The 25,015-nt window shown below is 45.9% G+C and overlaps 1 protein-coding gene across 2 annotated transcripts; it reads right to left on the minus strand.

Moving 5' to 3' along the window:
* Positions 1-1,590: 1,590 nt before the first annotated feature.
* On the minus strand, positions 1,591-16,664 carry SYPL2 (synaptophysin like 2). 2 transcript variants are annotated; one of them, XM_082686536.1, is made up of 6 exons: positions 16,229-16,664; positions 15,991-16,065; positions 9,053-9,177; positions 7,765-7,966; positions 5,956-6,147; positions 1,591-4,353 (listed from the first exon to the last, which is right to left on the minus strand). In XM_082686536.1, exons 1-6 carry the CDS (start codon positions 16,280-16,282, stop codon positions 4,207-4,209), a joined length of 795 nt encoding a protein of 264 aa, XP_082542662.1. In that variant the 5' UTR covers positions 16,283-16,664; the 3' UTR covers positions 1,591-4,206. The 2 variants fall into 2 exon arrangements, with proteins under 2 accessions (XP_082542662.1, XP_082542663.1); XM_082686537.1 differs by lacking the exon at positions 1,591-4,353 and adding an exon at positions 4,466-4,765 and having other exon boundaries at positions 16,229-16,544.
* Positions 16,665-25,015: the final 8,351 nt, after the last annotated feature.

Genomic DNA, 25,015 nt, shown 5'->3' on the forward strand with positions numbered 1-25,015 from the left:
CGCAGCACAGGTTGGCTCCCCCTCACTCTCCCTCTCGCATAGCTTTCTGGGAAGTGTAGTCTTGGCGGGGTTGCTGTTGCCTACGGAGCTTGCTGCAAGAACCCCTCCAAAATGCACAACTGCGGAGGGCGAAGAGACCAAAGCCTCAGGACCTCGTCTCCTGACCCTTGTGCACACATTCTTTGTGCTACCAGCCCGCCCTCCCAAGCTCACTGCATACACACCCCCGCCCCAAACCTCTCTCTGCCCAAGACGCCCCTCTAAGCCGTGCCTTCGCCAGCTGGCTGGCGCCCCTTCCCGGGCTGGCGGTCAAGAAGCGACTTCGCTTCCCTGTAGATCGAATAGGGTAGGTGCAGGGAGGTGGGCGCTGTGAATCAGAAGGGCAAGGGGAGGGAGTCTGTAGGATGTGCTGAAGGACACAAGGGTTGGAGTGGGGGAGGGTCCTCGGCTCCTGTGTTGTGCCTCTTCTGTGGGAAACCCACGGTGCCCTGATGCAGGGTAGAGGGTTGGAGTGGCGTTGTCTGGGTTTGGGAGGACGTAGATGAGCTGATCAAGATCACCTGTCAGGATGACAGAAGGCTATCTCCGAGCCAGAGCCAGCCCCGGAACTGGGGTGGCCCCCAGGCTGCTGGTGTTTGCAGCATCTCTGCTGATCCTTCTCTCCTCCTGAGAACTGCGATCAATACCCTGTACCGCCTCTTCCCAAACCCTGGCTGGACCCTGACTCCATCCATCACTTTGGCTTCTTTTTCTAATGAATATTTTCTCTGCTGGAAGGGCTGCTACCAGAGCCTCAGCATAGGGAGATTTCTCATCAGATCTGTCATTTTCTTTGCTAAGGCCTGGAAAATACCTTAATCATCCTCTTTCTTCTTCTCAGCTGATAACATTTCTTCCCACCCTCCCACAATCAAAAGACAAAAGCCCCCCCCCCCCATCATATCAGAAAAGAGAGACTAGTTCTCTTTTCCCTCTTCAAACCTCACAGCTCAGCCCATATTTATTCCTTCAGCTAGAGGAAATCAAATTGGAGGGTGTGACTTCGAGACCTCAGACTTTCTTCTCATTTTCACCCCGGGAAGGTTTAAGCACTGCAAAAATAATCTCTGAGGGCAATGATTCTTAAGCTGAGAACTACAGATGATCCCTGGGAAGGGGTGGGGGGCGTCGACCAGGATCTTGTTGAAATTGTGACATCGTGTCCAAGTGCGTTTTTCTGGAAGTCACTTGTCCGAAGGGGGATAGAGGTGCAAGTTTGTTCAGGAAGAATCTTTATAGTTAAAAGGGCAAGACATATGGCTCTCAGCTCCTGACAGGAAGCTTAAGAGAGCAGATGAAAACAGCATAGTGGAAGCTACTATCTCTTGCCTTTTGAGTTTGCTCAAATTTAGTAAAGAGTCTCAGTTACTTTGGACTAATTGGTTTCTCTCAAAAGAGAAAACGCAGACTCTATTGCTTGGGGTGCAGAGTGGGGAAAAGTGGAATGATGTTTTGGCAGAAATGCTGCTATTTGTCCAAGAATGTAAAGCAATGGGAGGAAGAGAATAAAAATCCCTGGAAGGGCTCTAGTCTTAGCTCTGTCATAGCAAATGTTTTGAAGCACTGTTTATTTAAATGTGTAATAACAAGCACCAGAAAACAACATGCAACATTCTCCCCCCACCCAGCCCCGATCTTCAATCCCAGAAGTAGGAGACCTATGATCATGATAGTGGACGGAACTCAAAATTCTGAAAATGTCCTTCGTGTGCACCCTGGCAGTGTCAGAGTTTAGTAGGGCGGAGGGTGAGTGCCCTGCCTGTTGGCCTCCTACAATCTGGAGAAACTAGACACAGTCTCCTACCCCAGGCCCCACTAGGCAAAGCAGTAGTGCCAGCCCTGGTCGGAGGGGCATGAATCCTATGGGAACAGATCTGCCCTCAGCTCTTTGCCTAGCCCAGCCCTCTGGAGGTAATGAGGTGAAGTAGGATTTCCTCTTAGGTCATGGAAAGCAAGGCCATAGCCAAAACCAAGGCCCTTCTGGAAGAGAACAAGCCAGCTCTTGAGAAGGAGAAAGAGCTTCCTGAGAGTTCTGGGCTAGGAGTCCTTGGCAGAAGTTCATACCCACCCCAGCCACCTTGCCCTAGCTCGAGGGCCAGTTGCTAACTTCAGCCCCCAAATGAGAACATTTTATCCGTCACATTTCAAATAAATTATAAATATATACACAGAATCCAAACAAAGTTCCAGTAGAAGCTGCTCACAGACCCTCACAGGGGCCAGCTTAAAGAAAAATCGTCACCTCTTTGTTCTCTGTGTCTCTGGAGCTGCAGGCAAAACTGTTCCCCCTCTTCCTAGAGTAACCATGGGGACAGCTCAGGACAGAGAGGGGTTCAGACTTAGAAACACTCATCCCCAACTCCTCTCTTCCCTCCTTAAATCCCTTCCCCAAAATCTAAAAACAAAACAAAACAAAACAGAAAATCTAATTCTTTCACTGAAATGTTCTGGAGCATTTGAGGATAAATTTCACACTCCCCCTGTCAAGTGGGGAAACTCTGACCCAAAGAAGAAGTGATAGCCCAAAGTCAAATATCCTGTCTTCTGGGTACTCCAGTCATGTGCACATTACTATGGATGGTGTTTAGGAAGGTGAGAAGGTTGAAGGGGTTGTCTCAGTCCTGAGGAGAAATTGGCACAGGGCACATTCACCTTTGGGATGATAAGTGGGCCAACTGGCACCAGATTGGAAAATGGCTGGATTCTTCTTTCTTCATCCTTCTCTGAGGAGCCGTATGGCCAGGGCTGACTGAAATGCTTTGAGTTGGGTAGGAAATGATGTCCCTTTGCCAGTCAGCATTGACTCTTAGGCCCTGGGGTCCAGAGAGGGACTGAAGGAGGTGTCAGAAAGAGGAGACATATCAAAGACAAATATGGAACTGGGTCCCGAAGTGAAGAAGCACCAATAGCATTGGCCTGCCCTGGACAGGGCTCAGGTGGGAAGGGATAGAGCCTGGGAGAAATGAGGAAGCAGAGGAGGAAATGAGGGCAAACCAAGAGGGCATGTCCTTTTGTAAAGGTGAGATAGGGAAGTATGAAAAAGAGGCCAGAGCAGGAATTGTGGGTTGGGGGGGAAATGAGGAAGAAATGGGCCCATCCATCCATGTCCTGGGGCTCTGGGCAACTTAGCCTCATGATGGTCCTTTGGACCCTTCCAAAGTCCCTATCTGGACCCACAGGAATGAAAGGAAGGCCTAGAAAGACATGGGAAAGGATCTTGAATGCCTCAGACCCAAGAGGCTGGGGAAGGGAGATGGATGGAAAGATTGGAGGCAGGGAGGACTGAAATGGAGATGTTCCTAGACCCCTCATCTTGTGTCCTATATGTGGGACTAAGCCCAAGAAGGAGGCCAGGAAGGAAAGTCAGATTTCTAGGGCAAGTACAAGTGTAGTGTAGTTTTGGTAGAAAGTGCCCCAGCCAGGTGGGTTGGGAGGACAGAAGGAACAGAAGAAATGCTTCCCCAGCAAGTGCCCTGGCTTCAGTGTCTTGAAGTTGCAACCCAGTTGCAATATTTCTGCTCCCCACTAAGTCCAGGCCTCATCAGGACCCTCTACAGAGCTTTTTTCTAGGCTAGTTGTGGCTTCCCACATGGTAGGCTGTGTTGGGGAGCAGAGGCCAGAGGGAAAAGTGGGAGAGCTGGGGCTGACTGGTGATTGGGGAGACACAAGTCTTAGATGACAGCCACTGGGGGGGGGAGGGGGGAGTTCCTGAACCACTGGTGGGCCCTTCATGCAAGGGAACAGGAAAAAGGTTGCCAGCCAATTTCCCCTCCCCCCACTTTTATTGAAGCCAACAGGTTGATAGAAGTGGCTGCTAGGAACCAGTCTCGGGACTCTGCTCTCCAGCCCCTTGCAGTAGATGCTCATTCTCAGAGGCTGCAAGGGTACGAGTAAGACCCCAAGTAAGATGCTGGGTTTCAGGCAGTAGACAAGAAGCACTGAGCTCCTGCCTTCCGAGGCTCCAGCCAGAGGCTGGATAGGAAGCCACTGGGAGGGCTGCCCGGGTTTCTGACAGCTGATGCCTGCCCATCCATTAGCGTCGTCTCAAAGCTCAGAGCCCAGAATGATCGGGGAGGGGAGTTGGAGAAGGAAGAAGAGGGAGGTCCTGGAAGCCGGAGGTGGTTGAAGAGGTGCTGTCCTGTTCGGGAGTAGCCAGGTAGGGGCTGCTTACTGCTTCTCCACTGCTCCCTGCTCCGCTGCGCTCTCCTGGCTAGGGCCCTGGCCCTGGTCCTGGCCCTGCCCGTGCCATGGGGTCTCCTTGAACACAAACCAACAGTTCCCAGCCCACAGGAAAAAGTTGATGAAGCCGAAGAGCTGCAAAAACACCAGGGGAGTTTGTGAGAGTGGTAAGGAGGGCATTGTGGGAACAGGGAGGGGGAGTCCCTGGGGTGGGTGAGGGAGAAGGCAGAGGGCTGGGAAGACTAAAATAACAAAGAACTGAGTGCTCACTTCAGCAGCACATATACTAAAATACAGAGAACTGGATGTAGAGGCAGGTTCAGTGCTGATTCCCACTAGCGGTTCTCGGGCCAAAGTCTCTCACTGTCCACAGCATGCACCTGAGCTGTAGCTTGATCGCTGGGAGACTCTGGCCCCTGGAGCGAAGCATCACGCAAAGCAGAGCAAGGCGCTTTCCACAGCAGGGTCCCGAGTGCCTTTTCCAAGGGTGGGTGTGACCAGAGCTGTCCAAGGTGCTCCTTTCCTGGGGCCAGGGACCCAGCCACAGCTGTATTCAAACATTTATTCAAAAATACTTAAAAACCTATCAGCAGGAAGTACTGGGGCAGGGGAGCATACTGATGTCCACAATTAACTTTGAAATGCATTAAAAATATGGTGGTTTGGGGTGCCTGAATGACTCAGTGGGTTAATCCTCTGCCTTCAGCTCAGGTCATGATTTCAGGGTTCTGGGATGGAGCCCCACATCGGGCTCTGCTCAGCAGAGAGCCTGCTTCCCCCTCTCTCTCTGCCTGCCTCTCTGCCTACTTGTGGTCTCCCTCTCTTTGTCAAATAAATTAAAAAATAAAATCTAAAAAACAAAAGAATACAGTGGTTTGATGGATAAAGAGGGCAGATAGATACGTGATAAAGCATGTCTAGGAAAAAATTAATCATACAGTTTAGGTGATGAGTGTATGGGTGTTCATTGTAAAAGTCTTTCAACTTTACTGTATGTGTGAAATTTTTTACAATAAAATGTTGGGGGCTAAAACCTATCAGCAGGGTTCCAGCAAGGTCTAGAAGGCTCCCTGGTATGCCAGCGATGAAAACCCTTCAGTGTCTGGGACTTGGGGAGTTCCAGGCCATTTTCAGGGCAGGACTAAGGTAACAAGGGGCATCTGAAAAGCTCAAAGCCTCAGCTATGTGCCAACTGATATGGAAAGATTTCAGCATTCTAATAACCAGGATGGCCAAACCAGTGTGTACCAGCTGGACCCACCCCTGCCCAAAGCCCCTTTCCTGCCTTGAGACCTGGGTGACAGTGAACCCCTTTCTCTCACTCTGGGTGTGCTCCCAGTCTTGAGCCCCACCACAGCCTGTGCACCCCTTCACATGCTCGCATGCACATGTGCACACGTGCACACACATGCACACACATTGTCAAGAGGCAGGAGGGGTGGGAGCATGCCTGGATGTGGGGAGAAGGGAGATAGGAGGGCAGAATACAGAAGGAAGAAAGAACAGGAGGCTAAGTGGCTCTTGGGTCCCCCCCCCCCAAAAAAAGAAAATGGCCTCTCAGGGTCATCCAGAGGCCAGCAGCCATCCTTAGGTGCCAGGGTCACCCGCTCCAGTTGTAGGGGATACCAGCTGGAGAGACACTCCTCGGCTTCTCTCAGAACGTGCTAGCTGGGACAAGCTTGGGTATCTGGGATAACACTGCCTCCCCTAGACCCCTTCAGCGGCTGCAAGTCTCACCACAGAGATGTTGGCCAGTCCCATCGAGGGTGTGGCCCCAGCACTGCACACTGCTTCCTCTCCATGGCACACAGACATGGCTGCTGTCAGGCTGGATGGCCGCGTGGCCCCCTTGATGTCCGTCAAGCCCTTGCCCCAGGCGGCCGCAGCTACCAGCCAGAAGAAGGTGAAGGAGACAGTCACACAGAAGTCCTGGGAGGAGTAGAGGGACAGGAAATGTACTCAGAAAGGCCCCCCTGATTGTCTGCTTCTCTTCCTCTGGCTATAAGGCATTGGGATCCTGCAGTGCTAGGACAGCTACCTCTTGCCATCCTACCCAACATCTGGAGCCTCAGGGAGCCCAAGTCATCTTAAGGAATTTGTTCACTGCCACCCAAGGAATGCTGCCATCCAGGGCTACCCCCGTCCAGTCCCTCAGAACTGAGTTCAGGCAACAATGTATCAAGGCACCTGCTGGTCACTGCCACCCCCAAACCCAGGTGGCCTAAACCCGCACTCTTGACTTCAAGCCTTTTCTTCGATCACCATTGCTCAGCTACAGCTGGTGGCAGAGAGCAGACTACAGGAGACAAATGGGGTCGTGTAAGTTACCCCTTCACCTTGCATGCCTGGGATAGGAAAATGGTAGAGGCGGGAGAATATTAATGATGGCTAACACTCACTGAAGCTAACTGGACACCAGATATTTACACGCATTTTCTTTTTTTTTTTTTAATTTTTAATTTTTTAGAGTTTTTTAAATTAACATATAATGTACTACTTGCTTTGGGGGTACAGGTCTGTGAATCATTAGTCTTACACAATTCACAGCACTCACCATAGCATATACCCTCCCCAATCTCCAAAACCCAGCCACCCCATCCCTCCCCTCCCACCCCCTAGCAACTCTCAGTTTCTTTCCTGGGATTAAAAGTCTCTCTTATGGTTGGGAGCCTGGGTGGCTCAGTGGGTTAAGGCCTCTGCTTTCAGCTCAGGTCATGGTCCCACGGTCCTGGGATCGCGACCCCATCGGGCTCTCTGCTCAACTGGGAGCCTGATTCTTCCTCTCTCTCTGCCTACTTGTGATCTCTGTCTTTCAGATAAATAAATAAAATCTTTAAAAATAAAATAAAATAAAATCCTCTTATGGTTTCTCTCTCTCCCTGGTCCCATCTTGTTTCATTTTTTCCCCTCCCTACCCCCCATGACCTCTCACCCTGCCTCTTAAATTCCTCCTTTCAGAGAGAGCATATGATAATTGTCTTTCTCTGATTGACTTATTTCGCTTAGCATAATCCGCTCTAGTTCCATCCATGTCATTGCAAATGGCAGGATTTCAGGGTTTTGATGGCTGCATAGTATTCCATTGTGTATATATACCACATCTTCTTTATCCATTCATCTGTTGATGGACATCTAGGCTCTTTCCATAGTACATGCATTTTCACTTAACCCCCCCACATGCTATGAGATAGGTATTCTTTTATCCATATTTTATATTGAGAAAACTCAGTAGAAGTGACTTGTCCAAGAGCACACATCTAGTAAAGGACTGTCCTGGAATCTGAACCCAGGTAGTCAGGCTCCAGGGCACACTTCTTGATGCTATTATGCCATCTGTGAGCACAGCAAGTGATGGGGGCTTGGTAGAAGCAGAGTCCTCAGAGCTGTGGGAGTCACAGAACCTGAAGGGGATGAATAGCGAAGAGCTGGCAGGGAGACCTTCAGGTTCCACACAGGGGTGTCCTCCCTCCCCAATGTGACATCAGTCCCAGAAGGTGCATCTCCTCAGTTTCTCTACCCCATCCCTTCTGGCCGATGTGCACTCACCACCAGTGGGAAGCGCTTGTTCTCTGTGTAGAGGTTGTGGAAGCGCAGGTAGAGGACTAGCGCAGCCATGGTGTAGAAGAAGGAGAAGATGCCCAGGGTCACAAAGAACTCGGCAGGAGCAGAGAAATCCCCCATCAGGTGCATGGTCTTGGAAGTGGAGTCATCATCACAGAGGGGCATCTCATACTGGACCCGGTTCAACCTGCAGGGGGCAGGAGGTGCCATCCTGAGCTAGAGGCAATCCTCGCCCTGTGGAGGCAGGGGACCAGCCCGAGCTGGGAGTCATCATGGGCTGCTTCTTGCCCTGGGACTCTTACAGAGCCAAGGAAGGGAGCCTGGGGTAGGAATGTTTCTAGAGGCAACCTTGCAGTCAAGACAGGAACATCCCCAGAAATCTGGTCCAACTCTACCTCCCATTCAGCTGCTACCCACCCCTTTGTCCAGATACAGAGACCGTGTATTTCCAAGTGCCTTCAGGGCCCTTTAGGTCACAACTACAATACATATACAGTGCCATCTATTTCTGGTGGCCAAACCACCAGGGAGATCAGCTTCATTTTGCCCCTGGGAGAGTACAGGTCCACAGTGGCCAGGTTAGGGTTGGACTTACCCATTCTCAGGCCTAAATAAGGCACCCCTCCCCCATTGGACTATATGGGACCAAAAAGGACAGGGGAAAAAATAAACAAACAAACACCCTTTTATATATGAGAGACAGTTAACCTAACTTGACTATTGGTGCTAAAAATTTCTGAGAAGGCAAGCCCTGTCCCTAGTGCTCTTCGAGCATTTGGGACTCCCCTCCATAGGCTCTTAAATAGCCAGGAAAGAGTCTTCTTTTCTACCTCCTGGTCAAGGTGTACCTCCTTGGATTCTAGGGTACTAGGTGAGCACCCCACATCAACTTTCTGGATCTAGGTACTAACAAGCTCCCTAACCTTCAAGGCAAGGAGAAGGTCACTGAAGGTCAGAGAGACCTATGCAATTAGCCTCCATCCCAAACTCCATGAGTTCTTTCTGTAGGAACCCTTGTTCCCTGCTCTTGGTTATCTATGGACTGGAACATCATTATAACAATGACCTATCTGATTTTCCCTGATATTTTTCTATGGTTAGTGTGTCTGAAATTCCTAAAGGGTGGGAAGGACCCAAGTTTTGTAGTTCTATTTGAACCTGGCATGGTTCAGTAGAAGGTTGTTCATTAGGCTTCTGGAGGAGGAAGAGACCAAGCAGGTCCTGTTAAACCAGCGAGGGAGGCTGTGTGGGGACAGAATCAATTCCTGCTCACCTGAAGGGATAGCCGAACAAAACAATGATGGAGCTCACATCCTTGGCTTCATTGTTGCAGCGAACTGTTGCTCCTGTCTCCCCGCTGTAGGAGCCGCAGGACCCGAAGGCGAAAATAGCAAAGAGCTGAGGGAGAGGGAAGGCCCTTTGAGAGTAGGAAGGCCTCAGCTGGCCAAGGAATATCTCCTCAGAACCACCTTCTTACTCTCAGCAGGTGCGGTTACAGGGGCGGGAAGGATTTCCTTTAATCAAGTCCCTCCTAGGAAGGGACTCATGGCTTCCCTTGGCCTTCCCGCCTCAGGTTGCTGTGCTCACTGCACCTGAGTGCCAGACCAAATAGCCCAATGAATGAGGTTGATTTGGAGTGGTGTCCAGAAGGGAGATGTAGAGGGAACAAATGGATAGTTTCCACATCTCCTCACTGGATGTGACAGGTAACCTCCTTAAGATGATGACGTCCTCAAAGCTATTCAGGCTTTTGGAAACGTCTAGCATAAAGCAGGACCTGAATTTCCTCCCCAGGGGAGAGACACCCTAGAAATAGGTTCCTCTGTGCCACCTGGGATCAGGCATGTGTTGGAATTTTTTCCATTTCTCCTTTGGAGTTGTTGTTGAATCTTGTCACCGTGTCACTACCTTCCAGTGGCTTCCTGCCTCACTGGAGGTATAGCTAGAAGGGACAACTTCTGCCAAGCCTTCAGAGGGGAACTAGGCAGGGAGCTGTCCCACACTCTGCTAACTTCTCCTCCCCCAGAGGTTCTTTTCCTCACAGCCAGAGTGCTGGCCACGTCTCTGCTGACCGTCCTGGCTCAAGCCCAGAGGAAAGTACCTTCCACTTGCCTTATCAGCCTCCACTCACTCCCCAGTGGTGTTTCCCTTTGTAATCTGTTGATGCTGCCATCACCCAGTGTTAAGAACCAGGGGCATTTCAGATCACTTGAATTGTTTTCCTCTCCACTTTTCATCACATTTTACTAAACCTCCTGTCTTGAGTGAGATGAAATTTCCTTACCCTATGGTTTTCAAATTTCTTTCTGGGAAAACACACTGGTTAGAAAAGGAGGCAAGAAGCTGGACTCTCTAAATGTCCCACATCGTCGGTCCAGGCCCCATCTCCTATGCACTTACCTCGTACAGGCTTGTACATGATGGAATCATTCTGAGTAAGCACAGAGCTTATTCTGCTAATGATCGTTTTCTGTGTGTTTCTCCGTGTCTTGGTGTCTTGGACATTAAGCACCTAGAAGACAGCTCATCTATGTCCCAGGCTTGCAATCAGCATTTAGAATAGAGCTGTGTGCACGTGATTTTCCTAATGCTTCCGAGTGTTGTGGAGTGAGAAGAGGCCTGGGTTAGGAGTTAGGAAATCTGGGTTCTAGCCTGGGTCCGGTCACTCAGTAGCCGGGCAAACTCTAATAAAGCGCTCCGCTCTCTGAGTCTCCGTTTTCTCATCTGTTCAAGGAGGGGTTTGGAGTGGGCAGTCAAGAGGCCCTGCTCTCACAGGATGAGGGTAATGCTGTCAGTGTGCTCTTGGCTGCGCTGGCCAGCAGCTGTGCTCTGCCCCTGGCTAGGGCCTGGCGCCACTGCCCCACCTCGCATTGCCCAGCCTGGCAGAGCTTCTTCATGCTGGAGCCATTGACCCCTCTCTAAAGGTCACAGTGAACACCTCTCTGTTTCCAGGAGGTTTAGTTCAGACAAATGAGAATTGTCTCCATTTTTTAAAAACATCAGGAAAGGAGAGAGTGTCACTCTCTCCAGGACCTGAATAACCTCCTCATCTGGCTTAATTTACAGAGGCTGAAGTGGAGCCCTCTTGGCTCCTGTTGACAGAGCTGAAGAGAAGTTCCCCAAAGCCTCGGCCTCATTACCCCATATAGACCCCAGCCTCCTCATTGGCGTAACAATGGTGCCTTCTAGCTCTTCCTCATAGGAATTCCCGAATTTTTGTCAGCTCTGTGAGCCTCTTACGGTTTTCTTTATTCCTCTTAGCTTCTGGCCCTCAGAAGTGGACACACAATTAGGGTGTGCCATTCTAGGAAGGGGAGCACAGTTAGATATATTTTTACCCATTGGCAGTTAGCTCTATCTAGGTCCCCTAAGAAAATAGGTATTCCTAACTTTGGGCAATGAATGGTCAGTTGCGGAGCCTTCTCTTCACCAGCACTTCCTTGACAGGCACATCTAAAAAAAGATGATACTTATTGAGCACCTACTGTGTACCAGGCACTGTTCTAGGTACTATCATTTAGTAGTGAACAAAAGAGAAAAATCTCTGTCTTTGTGGAACTCGTGCTCTAGGGCTGCTTTATCCACCACAGTAGCCAGTAGTAGCTGAGTGTGGCTATTTACATTCAAACTCATTAAAATTAAATAAAGTTAAAAATTCAGATGCTCCATCACACTAGCCACATTCCAAGGGCAACATTTGAATAGCCACATGGGGCTAGCAGGTACCATACTGGACAACATAGACCATAGATCTTCACCATCATTGTCCAAAGTTCTGCTATAGCTAGATGATAACCTTGAAGTTCTGAAAATCCTGACCCTGTTCTGTGATTCCTCCAAGAATGAAATATACCACAAGAGTTTTAGAACTAGCTATATTCTCTTCTGATTCTCTGAAAGTCGGGAATCCCTAGCCACCTTACACAGCTCTTTATCAATCAGAATATATAATTAAACCTGAACATCACACAGCCATATGATGCCAGAAAACGTAAAGTTTGCTAGGTAAGTAGACAAAGGGAAAAATCTGAGGGGAACCTCACAGTTTCACAAGACAGCAGAACAAAAAAGAGCTCAGATGAGGGTGCCTGGGTGGCTCAGGTGGGTAAGCAGCTGCCTTCAGCGCGGGTCATGATCCCAGGGTCCTGGGATTGAGCCCCATGTCAGGATCCTTGCCCAGCGGGGAGCTTGCTTTTCCCTCTACTCCTTTTTCCCCTGCTTGTGCTCTCTTGCACATGCTTGCTCTCTCTCTGACCAATAAATAAATAAAATCTTTATTAAAAAAAAAAAAAGATCTCAGAGATTATTAAGCCCAATGGTCTCATTTCACAGAGGTGGAAATTAAAGTCCCACCAAGGAACTTTAAGATCAAGTGACTCTCCCAAGTTCCCATTTAGCCATTGTGAGAGCCAACCTTGGAATTTAAATCTCCTGATTCCCTGTCCAGTGCTCTTTCTACTACATTTATTCATTAATCAACAGTTACTGACCATCCCGTATGTGTCAAGTGCTGGTAACACAAAGATGAATAACACCTGGTATCTTCTCTTTCAAGTTTATAACAAGGAAAAAAGTGTCATGCTCAAACAAAATAAAATTCTGCATCACAAAGTTATTAAGGCTAAAAAAGAAAGAGAGAGAGAGAGATGTCTCTTATGTTCAGCAAAGATTATAAGGAGGCAGGGAGTAGCTCTGTACTTGGGATGCAGGAGCAGAGAAAGACACCCTAACCCAGCCCCCTCGACCTTTTGGCACCAGATTTGCCTTCTTCCCTAAATGTGCCAGGAGACTGAGGCACAGGGAAGAGCAGGAAAGAACTGAAACCATCCATGTCACCAAACACGAAGATCTAAGTTGAGCAAACTGCTCAGAAAGAACAGGAATCAAGGAGAAATGGAGTCCCTGAGCTGGGGATGAGTTGGTGGAGGGAAGGAGGACTCTCTTAAGTTCTGATGCCAACCAGCCTTCCTCCCCCTGGTCCTGTATTGCTGGGGACACTATGGTCACACGCTGCCCTCCACACCCTCCTCCTCCCGTCTCTGCTTCTCTTTGGGAAAGGTGTCAGAATAACCTCACAAGTTTGGTGCCGACTTGCTTGATGGTGATGATCCTTTGAGAACACTCCCATCCCCAGTTAGTGCCGGGCACAAGGAAGACAAGTTCTTCCCCTGCTCCCACCTCTACAGTCATCTCATTGGTTTTATGGACTCTGATGGGGACGCTGATGGGATTCTTTCACATTCCCCACACCAACTGAAATAGTTTATTTTCATTACAGAGTCCCACAGAGCCAAGCAAGTGGTTTTGGCACTTCAAACGTGAATTACTGATCAGGAGTACACCCAGTTGATGATAATATGACTTACTATAGGAAGAGTGACTGAGTAATTCAGGAGATTCTTTTGTGCCTTACCCTCAAAGTGAGGATTTGGCAGTGACATTTGAGTAATGCAACCAAAGGACAAGTCTAGCTGACAGACTGCATAAAGAAGAAATTTAGGGGAGAAGGGAGGTTTAGGAGCGGGAGAAAGGGGAACCAACACTCACTGAATAACTCCTGGGCTGCTTGGACTGAATGCTTGGATGCTTTACAGAAATCACCTCCTATAAGCCTCTAGTAAACCCCTAAGATAGATTGTACCCTCACTTAGATATACGAAACAAAGGCCCACTAAGATTTTGTTACTTACCCTAGGTATCCTAGATTCTATGGCTAGAAAGCAGAGGAGACTCAATTTAAACCAAAGCCCATCAACCTCAAAATCTGCCCTTTTTTTTAGGAAGCCAGTTCTTTACTAATTCATCTAGACCCATGTTATTTTGCTAGCTTTGTGAAGACTTAGTGAGACTCTGGAATTGGAATTGAGGTGAGATGAATTTCTGAATTTAAAAAAAAAAGACACTCTAAGCCAAGCTCCTGACTAATAAAAGTCTAACATTGCTTTCTTCTTACCAGGATTCCAGCAAAATTACTTTTGGATAACAATGTCAACAAAAGTTTTCAAGCGTCATTAGTATAAATGCAAGACCTATGTATTCTTTTTTTCTTTTTCCAGCCCAGGAGCATCTGAGCCCCCCAAGCAGGAAATGAGTGAGAATCCCAAAGGACATCTTCACTGTCATTACTGGTGCTGGTTCCTGTGCTCCTTAACAGGAGCTTATCCTGCAGAGATTTAGGGCCAGTGAAACTCATGCTCTGAATTCAGGCTGCCGGGATGGAAGTAAAAGCAAATCATGTCTCCCTTTGATGCTGCCCTTCCCACGAAGGCTGAGTTCAGAGTCTAGCCCTGGGCCCCTGGATTTAGCACTATGAGAGAAAGGCATCACCCTCTCTAAGAAGCTGAAGATCAAAAAAGTCAAATGGGTCTAAACTCTTAGGGATCAGTGCTTACCCTGGGAGGAGACTGGATATTTTCCTAGGCATTGCTTTGTGCAGCCTTTATAGAAACAGCCTTTATAGAAAAATGGTATTGGTGGGTGGGGAGAGGGGTGGCACTTTGAAGATGGAAGGATTTCAGAATCCCCCCCCCCCCCACAAAGGATGATTCCATGGTCTAATAACCTCATTGTTTCCCTTATCCCTTGACAGTCTTTCTCAAATTTCCCCTAGATCTATTTGTCTAGTTTAATGATAAAATTGTACCCTCACATTTCAGGTTCTGCTCCTCATAATGGCTCCCTAGTTCTGGATGGCAGTCACAAGGAGCCTTAATAACATTCTTATATGGCCACCACTGGTATTCAAGTGGTGGATCAGAACAGGGAAGTTGGGGGGGGGGTGTGAAATTGCTCAGTCAGCAGTCCATCCAACCGCTCTTGAGGCAGTAGGGAGGGTGGAAAGTCCCCACCAGGTCTCAGAGTTTGCTCTCGGGAACTCCTTGCTTGGCCTATAGCCCCAGTCAAGGTCTCAGATATCTGGAGATAACCCCAAATGCACTATTGCCCCTGAATTCCAGGTCTGATGATTCCCATCCAAATGATGATTCAGGAATCGGTGACACGGTGCTCACTCTTATCTCCCGTGAGTTAAAAAGCCCTCTAGAACTCAATCCTCCCCAGTCTTAATGGTAACTTATTCGTTAGCTGAATTCTGTGCTGGAAGCACATTAATTAAGTTATTCACACATCATTTGGTGTGTAGATTGTCTAACTTAAATCTCCTCTGTTATAGTGCACTAAATGCTGCCAACAAGTTTTCATGATTTGAAAGAGTGACTACACCTGCCCCCATGCCTAACTTACACTCAGGAAACCTTGGGCACTGCTAAGGACAGAAAATATACTAATATCTCAAAGTACCAGTGAGGTAAGGAGATATATTTCCTGACGACCATTACAGAGGAAACTGAGGCTATGGGCAAGTGATTTCTTCAAGGTCAAGAGGTGAGCCTAATGAAGGACAATATTTTGGCATACGGACACAAGGACCCTGTGGATGGTGTGATCAACAGTTAACTAATGTTGGAAACTGAGGTCCAAAGAAGTGACTTGCCCAAGGTCACAAAGCTGGAAAAGGCAGGTCCACGTCTGAAACCCAGAGCCCCAGCTTCCCTACTCAATGTTTTATCTTATTCTACAAGCCACATTTTGGCCACAGTGTGATTTTTATTGTCTTAATATTTTTTCTTTTATTTAATCTTAGAGCCCCAGGCTTCATTCATTCATTCATTCATTCACACTTTCACACAGTCACAAGAACCCATATTACTCTAGTGACCTCAACAGGACAATTGCCAGCCAGGACCCTGTCCCTGGAGCCCACATTCAAGATCAGCCAGGTCCCGGTGGGTTTGGGGGCTGGATGGTTTCCATCGCACTCCTCCTCTCCTCTGCCTTCCGTAGCTTTCCTCGTCCTCCTTGTCCTCCTCCCCCCTCCCGCCACCGAGGAGTGGTATGTGCAGGATCAGAGTTCTGGAAAGGTTACACCCGGGTTCTCTCGCCCGGGTGAAATGTGAGCGCCCTGGGCAAGGGCTCCTTGCACATAGAAGGACCGAATCCCGGACTCCGCATGCCTTGCTCCTCGCTCACCAGCCACCAAGTGCTGGAGAAGCAGCCCCAGCCCGCCCCTCCCCCGCCCACCTGTCGCCGCCCCCCACCCTTCCGTCACAGCGGGCCGCAGCACCTCCCCGCCCCCCACTCCGGCCACATTGCTTCGGGTCAGCGTCACAGCCCAGGCTCCCGAAATAGCCCACAGCTAGAGCGTCGACTCACCCACTGGAGAACTTTGATGAAGCCCAACGGCTCCTCCAGCCGCCGCCAGCGCAACCCCACCAGCAGGCGGTCCACCTGCGGAGACAAGGGCCCGCGGAGGGTCAGGGCGGTGGGGGACCCAGGAAAGCGCTGGTCCTCTTCCCACTCACATTCGGGGGAGGGGGCGGAATAAGGGTCCGGCGTGACGCCCAGGTGGAGAAGGGGTGGTAAGACAGCCCCAGGGGCGCGCGGGTAGTACCTGCTGGCGCGGCGACTTGTCGGCCGCGCGACTCGAGCCCTCCGTCGAAGACATGCTCTCAGAGTGGGGCCGGGGCGCAGCGCCGGGGCTCGGCTCCCTGGCCGGGAAGCTGCGGGTACCGCGGTGGGACGAGGGGCTGCTGATCAGCCGCCGGGGCAGCGAGCTGTGCTGGAGCGCGGGCGGCCGTCGGCGGCCGGGGCTCCAGACTGGCTGGGCGGATGGCGGGGGCGCGGCAGCTGGCGCTAGCCGAGGCCGGGACCTCCGCTCTGCCCCTCCGGCTGCAGAAAGCCCCCGAGTCCGATTCAAACTTCTGTCAAACTCGCGAGCTCAGTTGGCAGCCGAGTCACGTGGCGTGCGCTCGCTGACCCTCCTCCCGCCCCCTCTGCCCGGGGTCTGCCCGCTGGGCGCCTTAAAGGGACCTGTGGCCTCCGCGGACAGTTCGGCCGCGAGGGGGCTCAAGTTCCTGGCCAAAAGCCTCCCGAGCCAGGCTCAAGCCCTAAACCGCAGCCGCTCCAAGTCGCGGCCCAAGTAGGAACCAGCCTGGACGCACCGCGGTTCCTAATTCCTCTTTCCCCTTTGGCCTGGATTTGGGGCCGCTGTGCGCGGTTTTTCTCTTCTTCCACACCACAGTACCCAGAACCCACACCATTTTCATAAAGCATGATCAGCGTTGATACAAGATTCTGACCCTTACGGTTAACTGCTTGCTTTCAAAAAGCTCCGAGAGCCCCTGCAGAGGGGAAGGGCAATAGAACAGAAATTGCTCACTTTTTATTCCGTCTAGTTAGGTGTCGGTTTAATTTCTTTCTAACAAAAGATATTCATAATTTGGTGACAAAAATTATTAATCTTTAGAAAGTATAAATCCATTCTCCTTTATAATAGACGTCACCATTTAAATGAGAGTGAAAACAGTCTTTGAGGAATAGGGGGTTTGGAGAATATTTGCATTGAAAAGTTGACATTGTTGTGTTATGATTGACCTTAAATCGATCCCTAATTTTCAAAAAAGTGTTTGGCAGGAGCCCTGAGCGGCCAGTCATGAATATTACACGTTCGGTTTACTTTATTGTAAATAGGGAAAGGTTATGTGATTTGTCCAAGGTCACTGAGTGAGCCAGGGGGCGGCAGCCAGGACAAAACCTGCCTGTGCCTCCGAAGAATTTACTTCTAAGTATGTATCCTTCCCCTCACAGAGTCATTATTGGAGGTCCTCTCTAATACTTTAGAATGACTACTTTTGGAACAAACAATTATTAAGACAATTCAATCCCCCGTTGAGTAAGTGCCTTACCACGGTTCGGGTAGGAAGGCGTGGCTGGACTTGAAGGAAACTTCTCCAGCATATTTCCATGCAAATTTGGACGAAATAAGAAACAACAGAGTCCCGATCCAATTTTTAACAAATTGTTCTGCAGTTTTAGCTCCTTAACTGTAGAATTGGAATAATAATAATATTAACTGCCCTACTTACTGCATAAGGATTAAGTGGTGTGATGTGTAAATGCCCACACTATACAAATATGAACTATTCCTAATGTTTACAACAATATGCATACAGAATAGAACACCATCAGAAAATTCGGAATAATACAGCAAAAATTCCACACATCTACTAAGTAGCCTTACTAAATTTTAACACTTTTCCTTCTTTGCCTCAAACCCATTCTTTAACCAAAAAAAAAAAAAAAAAAAAAAGCATATAAAAACAAAGCTCTGTGTTCTGATATCATTCCCTCTATCTCTCCTTCCACTCCAGAAGTAACCACTATCCTATCCTCTATTTTTTTATCAGCTTCGTACATATTTTAATACTTGTTCTGTAGAATGACTGTATCTGCAAACAATAAATTAAAATTCACCAGACTTACTATTGTTTTTCACATGATTTTAAATTGTATCTAAATATTGGGCTTTAGGTGACCTTCTTTAACTTGTGGGTTTGTTTGTTTGTTGTTGTTGTTTTTTAAATACTCAGTGGTGGATTTACAAGAGTCATCTGGCCAGGTGTATGTACCTTTAGTCCCTTCATTATAACTATAGAGAATTCCACAACATACATATACCACTATATTATTCTCATATTGATGGGCATTAAGGTGATTTCCAAATATATACTTTTACAAGCAGTGTTGCATTGAATGTATACATATATCCATAGTCGCCACACAGTCCTGAATTTACAACTTTCTTTCTTTTTTTCCTCCTTAAACACAAACCCTGGTAAAAAACAAATTTTTAAGTCATGACCCATTTTATAAAATGAAACAAATGTTTCATAAACCATTCTCATTATTTTCTATTACATTTCATTAAAAGAAAATCTGGCCATCTGGAGGACAATCTAGGTTTTGTCTAAATTTGCCTAAAATTTATATAATTTGGGGGTCCCCTGTAGAAAAAGAATATACAATTATGAATACAAAATTAGTAACCAGGACTTGAAAGACTTTGCAAGTGAGGGAGCCTGAAGCTTTACTACCATTAGTTTCAGAGTAAACACGCCTCAATGGGTCTTTACCAGCAGTTTGATGAACATTGCTCTATACCTAAAAGCAAGCCGGCTAGGACAGAAGACTTGAACATTTCACCTTTGAATTTTGATAAATGTCTGTACCCATGTAACCACCGCCACGAGCCTGATACAGAATATTTCTTTTTTATTTATTGATTTTTTTTAATCTTTTTTTTAAAGATTTTATTTATTTGTTTGACAGACAGAGATCACAAGTAGGCAGAGAGGCAGGCAGAGAGAGAGAGAGAGAGGAGGAAGCAGGCTCCCTGCTGAGCAGAGAGCCCGATGCGGGGCTCCATCCCAGGACCCTGGGATCATGACCAAGCTGAAGGCAGAGGCTTTAACCCACTGAGCCACCCAGGCACCCCCAGATATAGAATATTTCTATCATTCCAAATAACTCCCTCTTGCCCTTTTGTAATCAATCCCTCAGCAATTACTGATCTGTTCTCTATCATTATAATTTAATTTTGCTTTTCTCTAGAATTGCGAATGAGTGAAAGTACACACTATGTACTCTTTTGTGTCTGTTTTTTCACCCAGCCTAGTTTTCGAGATTCATCTATATTGTTGTACTTACCAGTGGTTTGCTCCTTTTTGTTGCTGAGTAGTAGTCAATCATATTATGAAATATGATCCATAACTGTGTATCTATTCAACTGCCAAAGTACATTTGGGTAGTTCCTTTTCTTTTCTTTTTTTTTTTTGCTATTATGACTAGACCTGACACAAACATTCATGTACAGCTTTTTGAGTGAATGTAAGTATTTATCTCTAGGGTAAATACCCAGAAGTGAGATTTCTGGGTTATATGTAAATACATGTGGTTTAACTTTATACAAAAGTACCAAACTGTTTTCAAGAATGGCTGTTTCTTTTATTTATTTATTTATTTATTTATTTATTTAATTTGACAGACAGCAATCTCAAGTAGGCAGAGAGGCAGAAGGAAGCAAGCTCCCTGCCAAGCAGAAAGCCCCATGCAGGGCTCAATCCCAGGACACTGGGATCATGACCTGAGCTGAAGGCAGAGGCTTTAACTCACTGAGCCACCCAGGTGCCCTAAGAGTGGCTATTTCATTTTGCTTTCCCATCAACAATGTATTCCAGTTGCTTTACATCTTCTCCAGCACTTGGTATTATTAGTTGTTTCAGGTTGTTTTGTTTTGCTTTGTTTGGGTTGGGTTGAGTTTTTTTTGGTGGGGAGGGTGTTCGCTTATTAGTTTTTTTAACCATTCTGAAAGGTAGGTAGTGGTATCTCTTTATGGTTTTAATTTAACCCTGATGGCTAATGATGTAAAGCATCTTTTAACGTGCTTATTTGCCATCTGTGCATCTTCAGTGAAGTGTCTGTTCAAGTCTTTTGCCCATTTTTAAATTGGGCTAAGTTTTGAGAATTCTTTATATACTCTGAACGTAAGTCCTTTGTTGAATATGTGATTTACAAATACTTTCTCCCAGTCTGTAGTTTGTCTTTTTCATTCTTTTAATTGTCTTTTGCAGAACAACGTTTTACATTTTGGTGACGTCTATTTCACTATTTTTTTAAGTGGCTCATGCTTTTGGCATCATGTTTAATCACTCTCTGCTTAACCTTAGATCACAAATATTTTCTCCTTCATTTTATTCTAAATGTTTTATAATTTTATTTTTGAGTTATTTTTTTGTATAAGGTATGGGATTTAAGTGAGGGTTATTATTATATTTATTGAAATGTAGATATCCGGGTGTTCTAACACCAGCTTTTGAACACACTATTCTTTCTCCTTGCTTTTGCACTTTTGTTCAAAAAAAAAAAAAAAAATCAAGGATCACCTGTGTGGCTCAGTGGGTTAAGCCTCTGCAGTCAACTTAGGTCATGATCTCAGGGTCCTGGGATTGAGCCCCTGCATCAGGCTCTCTACTCAGCAGGGAGCCTGCTTCCCCCTCTCTCTGCCTGCCTCTCTGCCTACTTGTGATCTTTCTCTCTGTCAAATAAATAAATAAAAATCTTTTTAAAAAATCAATTGGCCATATTTGTGTGAGTCTATTTCTGGACTTTCTATTTAATCTATGAGTCTGTACTTTTGCCAATACCACATTGGCTCAGATACTGTAGATTTCTAGTAAATCTTAAAATAGGCTAAAATGATTCCTCCAACTTTGGTCTTCTTCAAAACTGTTTTAGTTATATAGTTCCTTTGCCTTTCAAAATAAATTTTAGAATCAGTTTGTCTATATCTACACAAAAATTCTGCTGGGGTATTGATTAGAATTGCATTAAATCTATAGATCAATTTAGACAAAATTGACATCATTACTTTGTTGCATTTTCTAGTCCATGAACACAAAATGCCTCTCCATTTATTTAGGTCTTATTTGATTTCTGTATCAGCATCGGCAGTTTTAAGCACACAGCATTCATGTACATGTTTGGGTAGACTTATACCTGAATATTTTATTTTTGGGAGCCACTATAAATGGTATTGTTTTATTTTTTTTTAAAGATTTTATTTATTTGACAGACAGAGATCACAAGTAGGCAGAGAGACAGGCATAAAGAGAGGGGGAAGCAGGATCCCTGCTGAGCAGAGAGCCCAATGCAGGGCTCATCCCAGGACTCTGGGATCACTACCTGAGCCAAAGGCAGAGGCTGTCACCCATTGAGCCCCTAAATGGTATTATTTTAAATTCAAGTTTCCATTTAGCAATTTCTAGAAACTTGTATTTTTCTATTGACCTAGATCGATCCTATGAAATTTCTAAACTCGTGTTTTAGTTCTATGAGTTTTTGTAGATTCCTTTCGGTTTGCTATATAGACAGTTATATTGTCTGCAAATTGGGGCAGTTTTCTTTCTCACTTTACAACATGAATGCCTTTTACTTATTTTCCTTGCCTTAGTGCACTGGCTAAGACTTCTAGTACTGGGGGCGCCTGGGTGGTTCAATGGGTTAAAGCCTCTGCATTTAGCTCAGGTCATGATCCCAGGGTCCTGGGATCGAGCCCCGAGTCTGGCTCTCTGCTCAGCAGGGAGCCTGCTTCCTCCTCTCTCTCTGCCTGCCTCTCCGCCTACTTGTGATTCTGCCTGTCAAATAAATAAATATAATCTTAAAAAAAAAAAAAAAGTTCTAGTACTGTTGAACATGTGTGGTGAGAGTGCCTCATTCCTCTTAGGAGAAACCATTCAGTCTTTCACCATTTAGTACGATGTTACCTCTAGGTAATATACAGATTCTTCTTATCCAGTTACAGATGTTCCTCTCTATTCCTGGTTTGCTGAAAGTTTTTATCATGAATGGATGTTGAATTTTGTCACATATTTTTTCTGTACCAATTAATATCAATCCTGAACTTTTTCTTCTTTGGATTATTAGTATGGCAGATCAAATTGATGTATTTTTGTAGAATATTTAAAGATCTAGAATTAAATAATATACTATAATTATAATATAAAGTACATAATTTTTATTTATTTTTATTATTTTTTGAAGATTTTATTTTTTATTTGACAGAGAGAGACACAGTGAGAGAGGCAACAAAAGCAAGGGGAGTGGGAGAGGGAGAAGCAGGCTTCCCGCTGAGCAGGGAGCCCAATATCAGGCTCTTTCCCAGCATCCTGGGATCATGCCTGAGCTGAAGGTAGATGCTTAATTACTGAGCACCCAGGCACCACAAGTACATAATTTTTAAAGATACATATATCTCCCTGTCCTTGGCTTGTCTCTCTCTATATATAACTACACTGTACTTTTAGGACAGTTTTAGGTTGAGAGCAAAACTGGACAGAAAGTGCAAAAAGTTCCCATCTCCCCTTCCCTTCTCCACATATAACCTCTCCCACCATCAACATCCTGAATCAGTACAGTAACTTTATTTTTCACAATCAATGAGTCAACATTGACACATCATTATCAACCAAAGACCATAGTTTACATTGGAGTTTACTCTTTGTGTTATATATTCTGTGGGTTTTGACAAATGTATAATGACATATATGTATCATACAGAATGATTTCACTGCCCTAAAAATCCCTTACGTTCTATCCATTCATCTCTCGCTCCCTCAACCCTCTGACAACCATTAATCTTCTTATTGCCTATATAGTCTTGCCTTATCCAGAACACCATATGGTTGGAATCACTCGTATGTAACCTCTTCAGTAACAGACCTTAGTAATATACTTCTAAGTTTCCTGTCTTTTCATGGCTTAATAGCTCATTTCTTTTTAATAACAAATGATATATCCCATTGTATGGATGTACCACAGTTTATGTATCCATTCACATATGAAGTCATATGCGACTTTTGGTTGCTTCCAAGTTTTAGTGATTATGAATAAAGCTACTATAAATGCCCATGTGATAAGATCCCCAATTACTAATTTTCTCAAATAGATCAGTGGATATTTTGATCTTATTTAATTGATCACAAATGTCTCTTGCAGGAGTTAACTGTAATGTTAAAGCAACACGTGTAAGGAAATTTTTCACACCCCAAATGGTGTAGCAATAGTAGACAGTCAGCCGTGGCGTGGTTCTCGAGAAGTCCTTCTCTGACTTCATTTGGTTCTTGGATGAGTGCATCCAGTACCTGGGAAGTATCATTTAGAGTCTTGAAGAGCAAGCATACTGTTTGGCTTATTCTATATTTTAGTCCTAACGTGAGTCCTGGAAGTCCCATAGTGAGCTTTGAGGCTCTTTTTTCCAGGAGGGCTGTTAATATGCTTGGTTAGTATGTCAGTAGAGGTGACTTCCAGGATATATGACTATGAGGGATGAAATCATCAAGAAGCGCTTTTTGTTTGAAGTCCAGCCTTAACACTATCCTAATTAGGAGGAATCACTGGCAAATGGGAAAAGACTTGTCTCAGGAGATAAGGGCAACCCCAAGTGCATCATCCAATCTAATCATAAAGAAGGTGGGGCCATCCATTATCTCTATGGGTATACTCTGGCTTTTATTTATTTATTTATTTATTTTTAATCTTTTTTTTTTTTTTAAGATTTTATTCATTTATTTGACAGACAGAGATCACAAGTAGGCAGAGAGGCGGGCAGAGAGAGAGAGGAGGAAGCAGGCTCCCCGCTGAGCAGAGAGCCCGATGCGGGACTCGATCCCAGGACCCTGAGATCATGACCTGAGCCGAAGGCAGTGGCCTAACCCACTGAGCCACCCAGGCGCCCATACTCTGGCTTTTAAAGAGTAATTTTGTCATCCCAGCCACACAGAATTTGTCAAGGTGATAGCTGAGTTATACAATTGTTGGGTGTCTATTCCATTTCCTAGTTGTTTGAATAATCCTATACCCATGGGGTCCTGTTATCCCCACAGAATAACAAGCAAGGAGATTGTCTATACATGAGCTATTGTGGCAATTTCTCTGAGGTTTACCTCAAGTTGTCTAGCTTAGGCAAACACTGTTCAAAGACAATCAGAACTAAAATATCACATCCACAAAGGTGTGTCATTAAAACTTAATTTTTCTCTCAATAATAACCCATATTTCCAGAAATAAACAAGTAAAAATAAGTCTAGTTTTAACAAATGGTATAATTATTTACATAAGTTCAGCAAGAATGATTTATCATATAGATCTTTTAGAATCTGCTTTGCTGGAACTTTCATAAGGAATCTCTAGGTTAACTTTTAATAGCTTCTTCAGGCCAGAAGCCCGGCCAACACTTGCCATCAGACATGCCTGCAATGCCTGTAGATTTGGGTGGATCCCTCTTCGTGAGGTCCCCAATATATCCTGAGGTTCCTGCTCCTGCCAGGAGGTGACATTCTTTACTCACCTGGTGAGGCTACTGGGAGTTCTGTAAGCAAGGTACCAGGCCTTTAAGAGGCTTTAAGGGGCTTTAAGAGTCCAGGTTTCATAAAGTCAACCTCAATTCCTCCAAGCTGTATGGTCATATCTGAGTCTATGCATTTCTCTCTCAATCATGACATTCAAGTCAAATCCCTGAGAAAATAACCAATATTTCCAATCGTGTCCTGTTGCAAGGACAACAGATTATTATTGAACTTATGCAAATGGCCATGACATCCAGGGAAGAAAGAATACTTACTAAGACCTTTTGAATTTCAAAGGGTTCAGGCAAAGAGAAAAGCTAAATGCTTCAATATGTTTACAAGTGAATACTTTATCACATTTCTGTAAGTCATATCTTTTTTTTTTAAAGATTTTATTTATTTATTTGACAGAGAGAGATCACAAGTAGGCAGAGAGGCAGGCAGAGAGAGAGGAGGAAGCAGGCTCCCCGCTGAGCAGAGATCCCGATGTGGGGCTC

The sequence above is a fragment of the Mustela nivalis genome, assembly GCF_964662115.1.
Source record: "Mustela nivalis genome assembly, chromosome: 10".
NCBI classification, from domain to species: domain Eukaryota; kingdom Metazoa; phylum Chordata; class Mammalia; order Carnivora; family Mustelidae; genus Mustela; species Mustela nivalis.

Excerpts from the sequence above, each read along its gene's own strand:
- SYPL2 (XM_082686537.1), bottom strand. The coding sequence starts at position 16,282 with ATGTCTTCGACGGAGGGCTCGAGTCGCGCGGCCGACAAGTCGCCGCGC. Across the intron at positions 9,178-15,990 it reads TCATCAAAGTTCTCCAGTGG|CTCTTTGCTATTTTCGCCTT; the intron begins GTGAGTCGACGC and ends CCTCTCCCTCAG. Across the intron at positions 7,967-9,052 it reads TTGTTCGGCTATCCCTTCAG|GTTGAACCGGGTCCAGTATG; the intron begins GTGAGCAGGAAT and ends TGCCCCCTGCAG.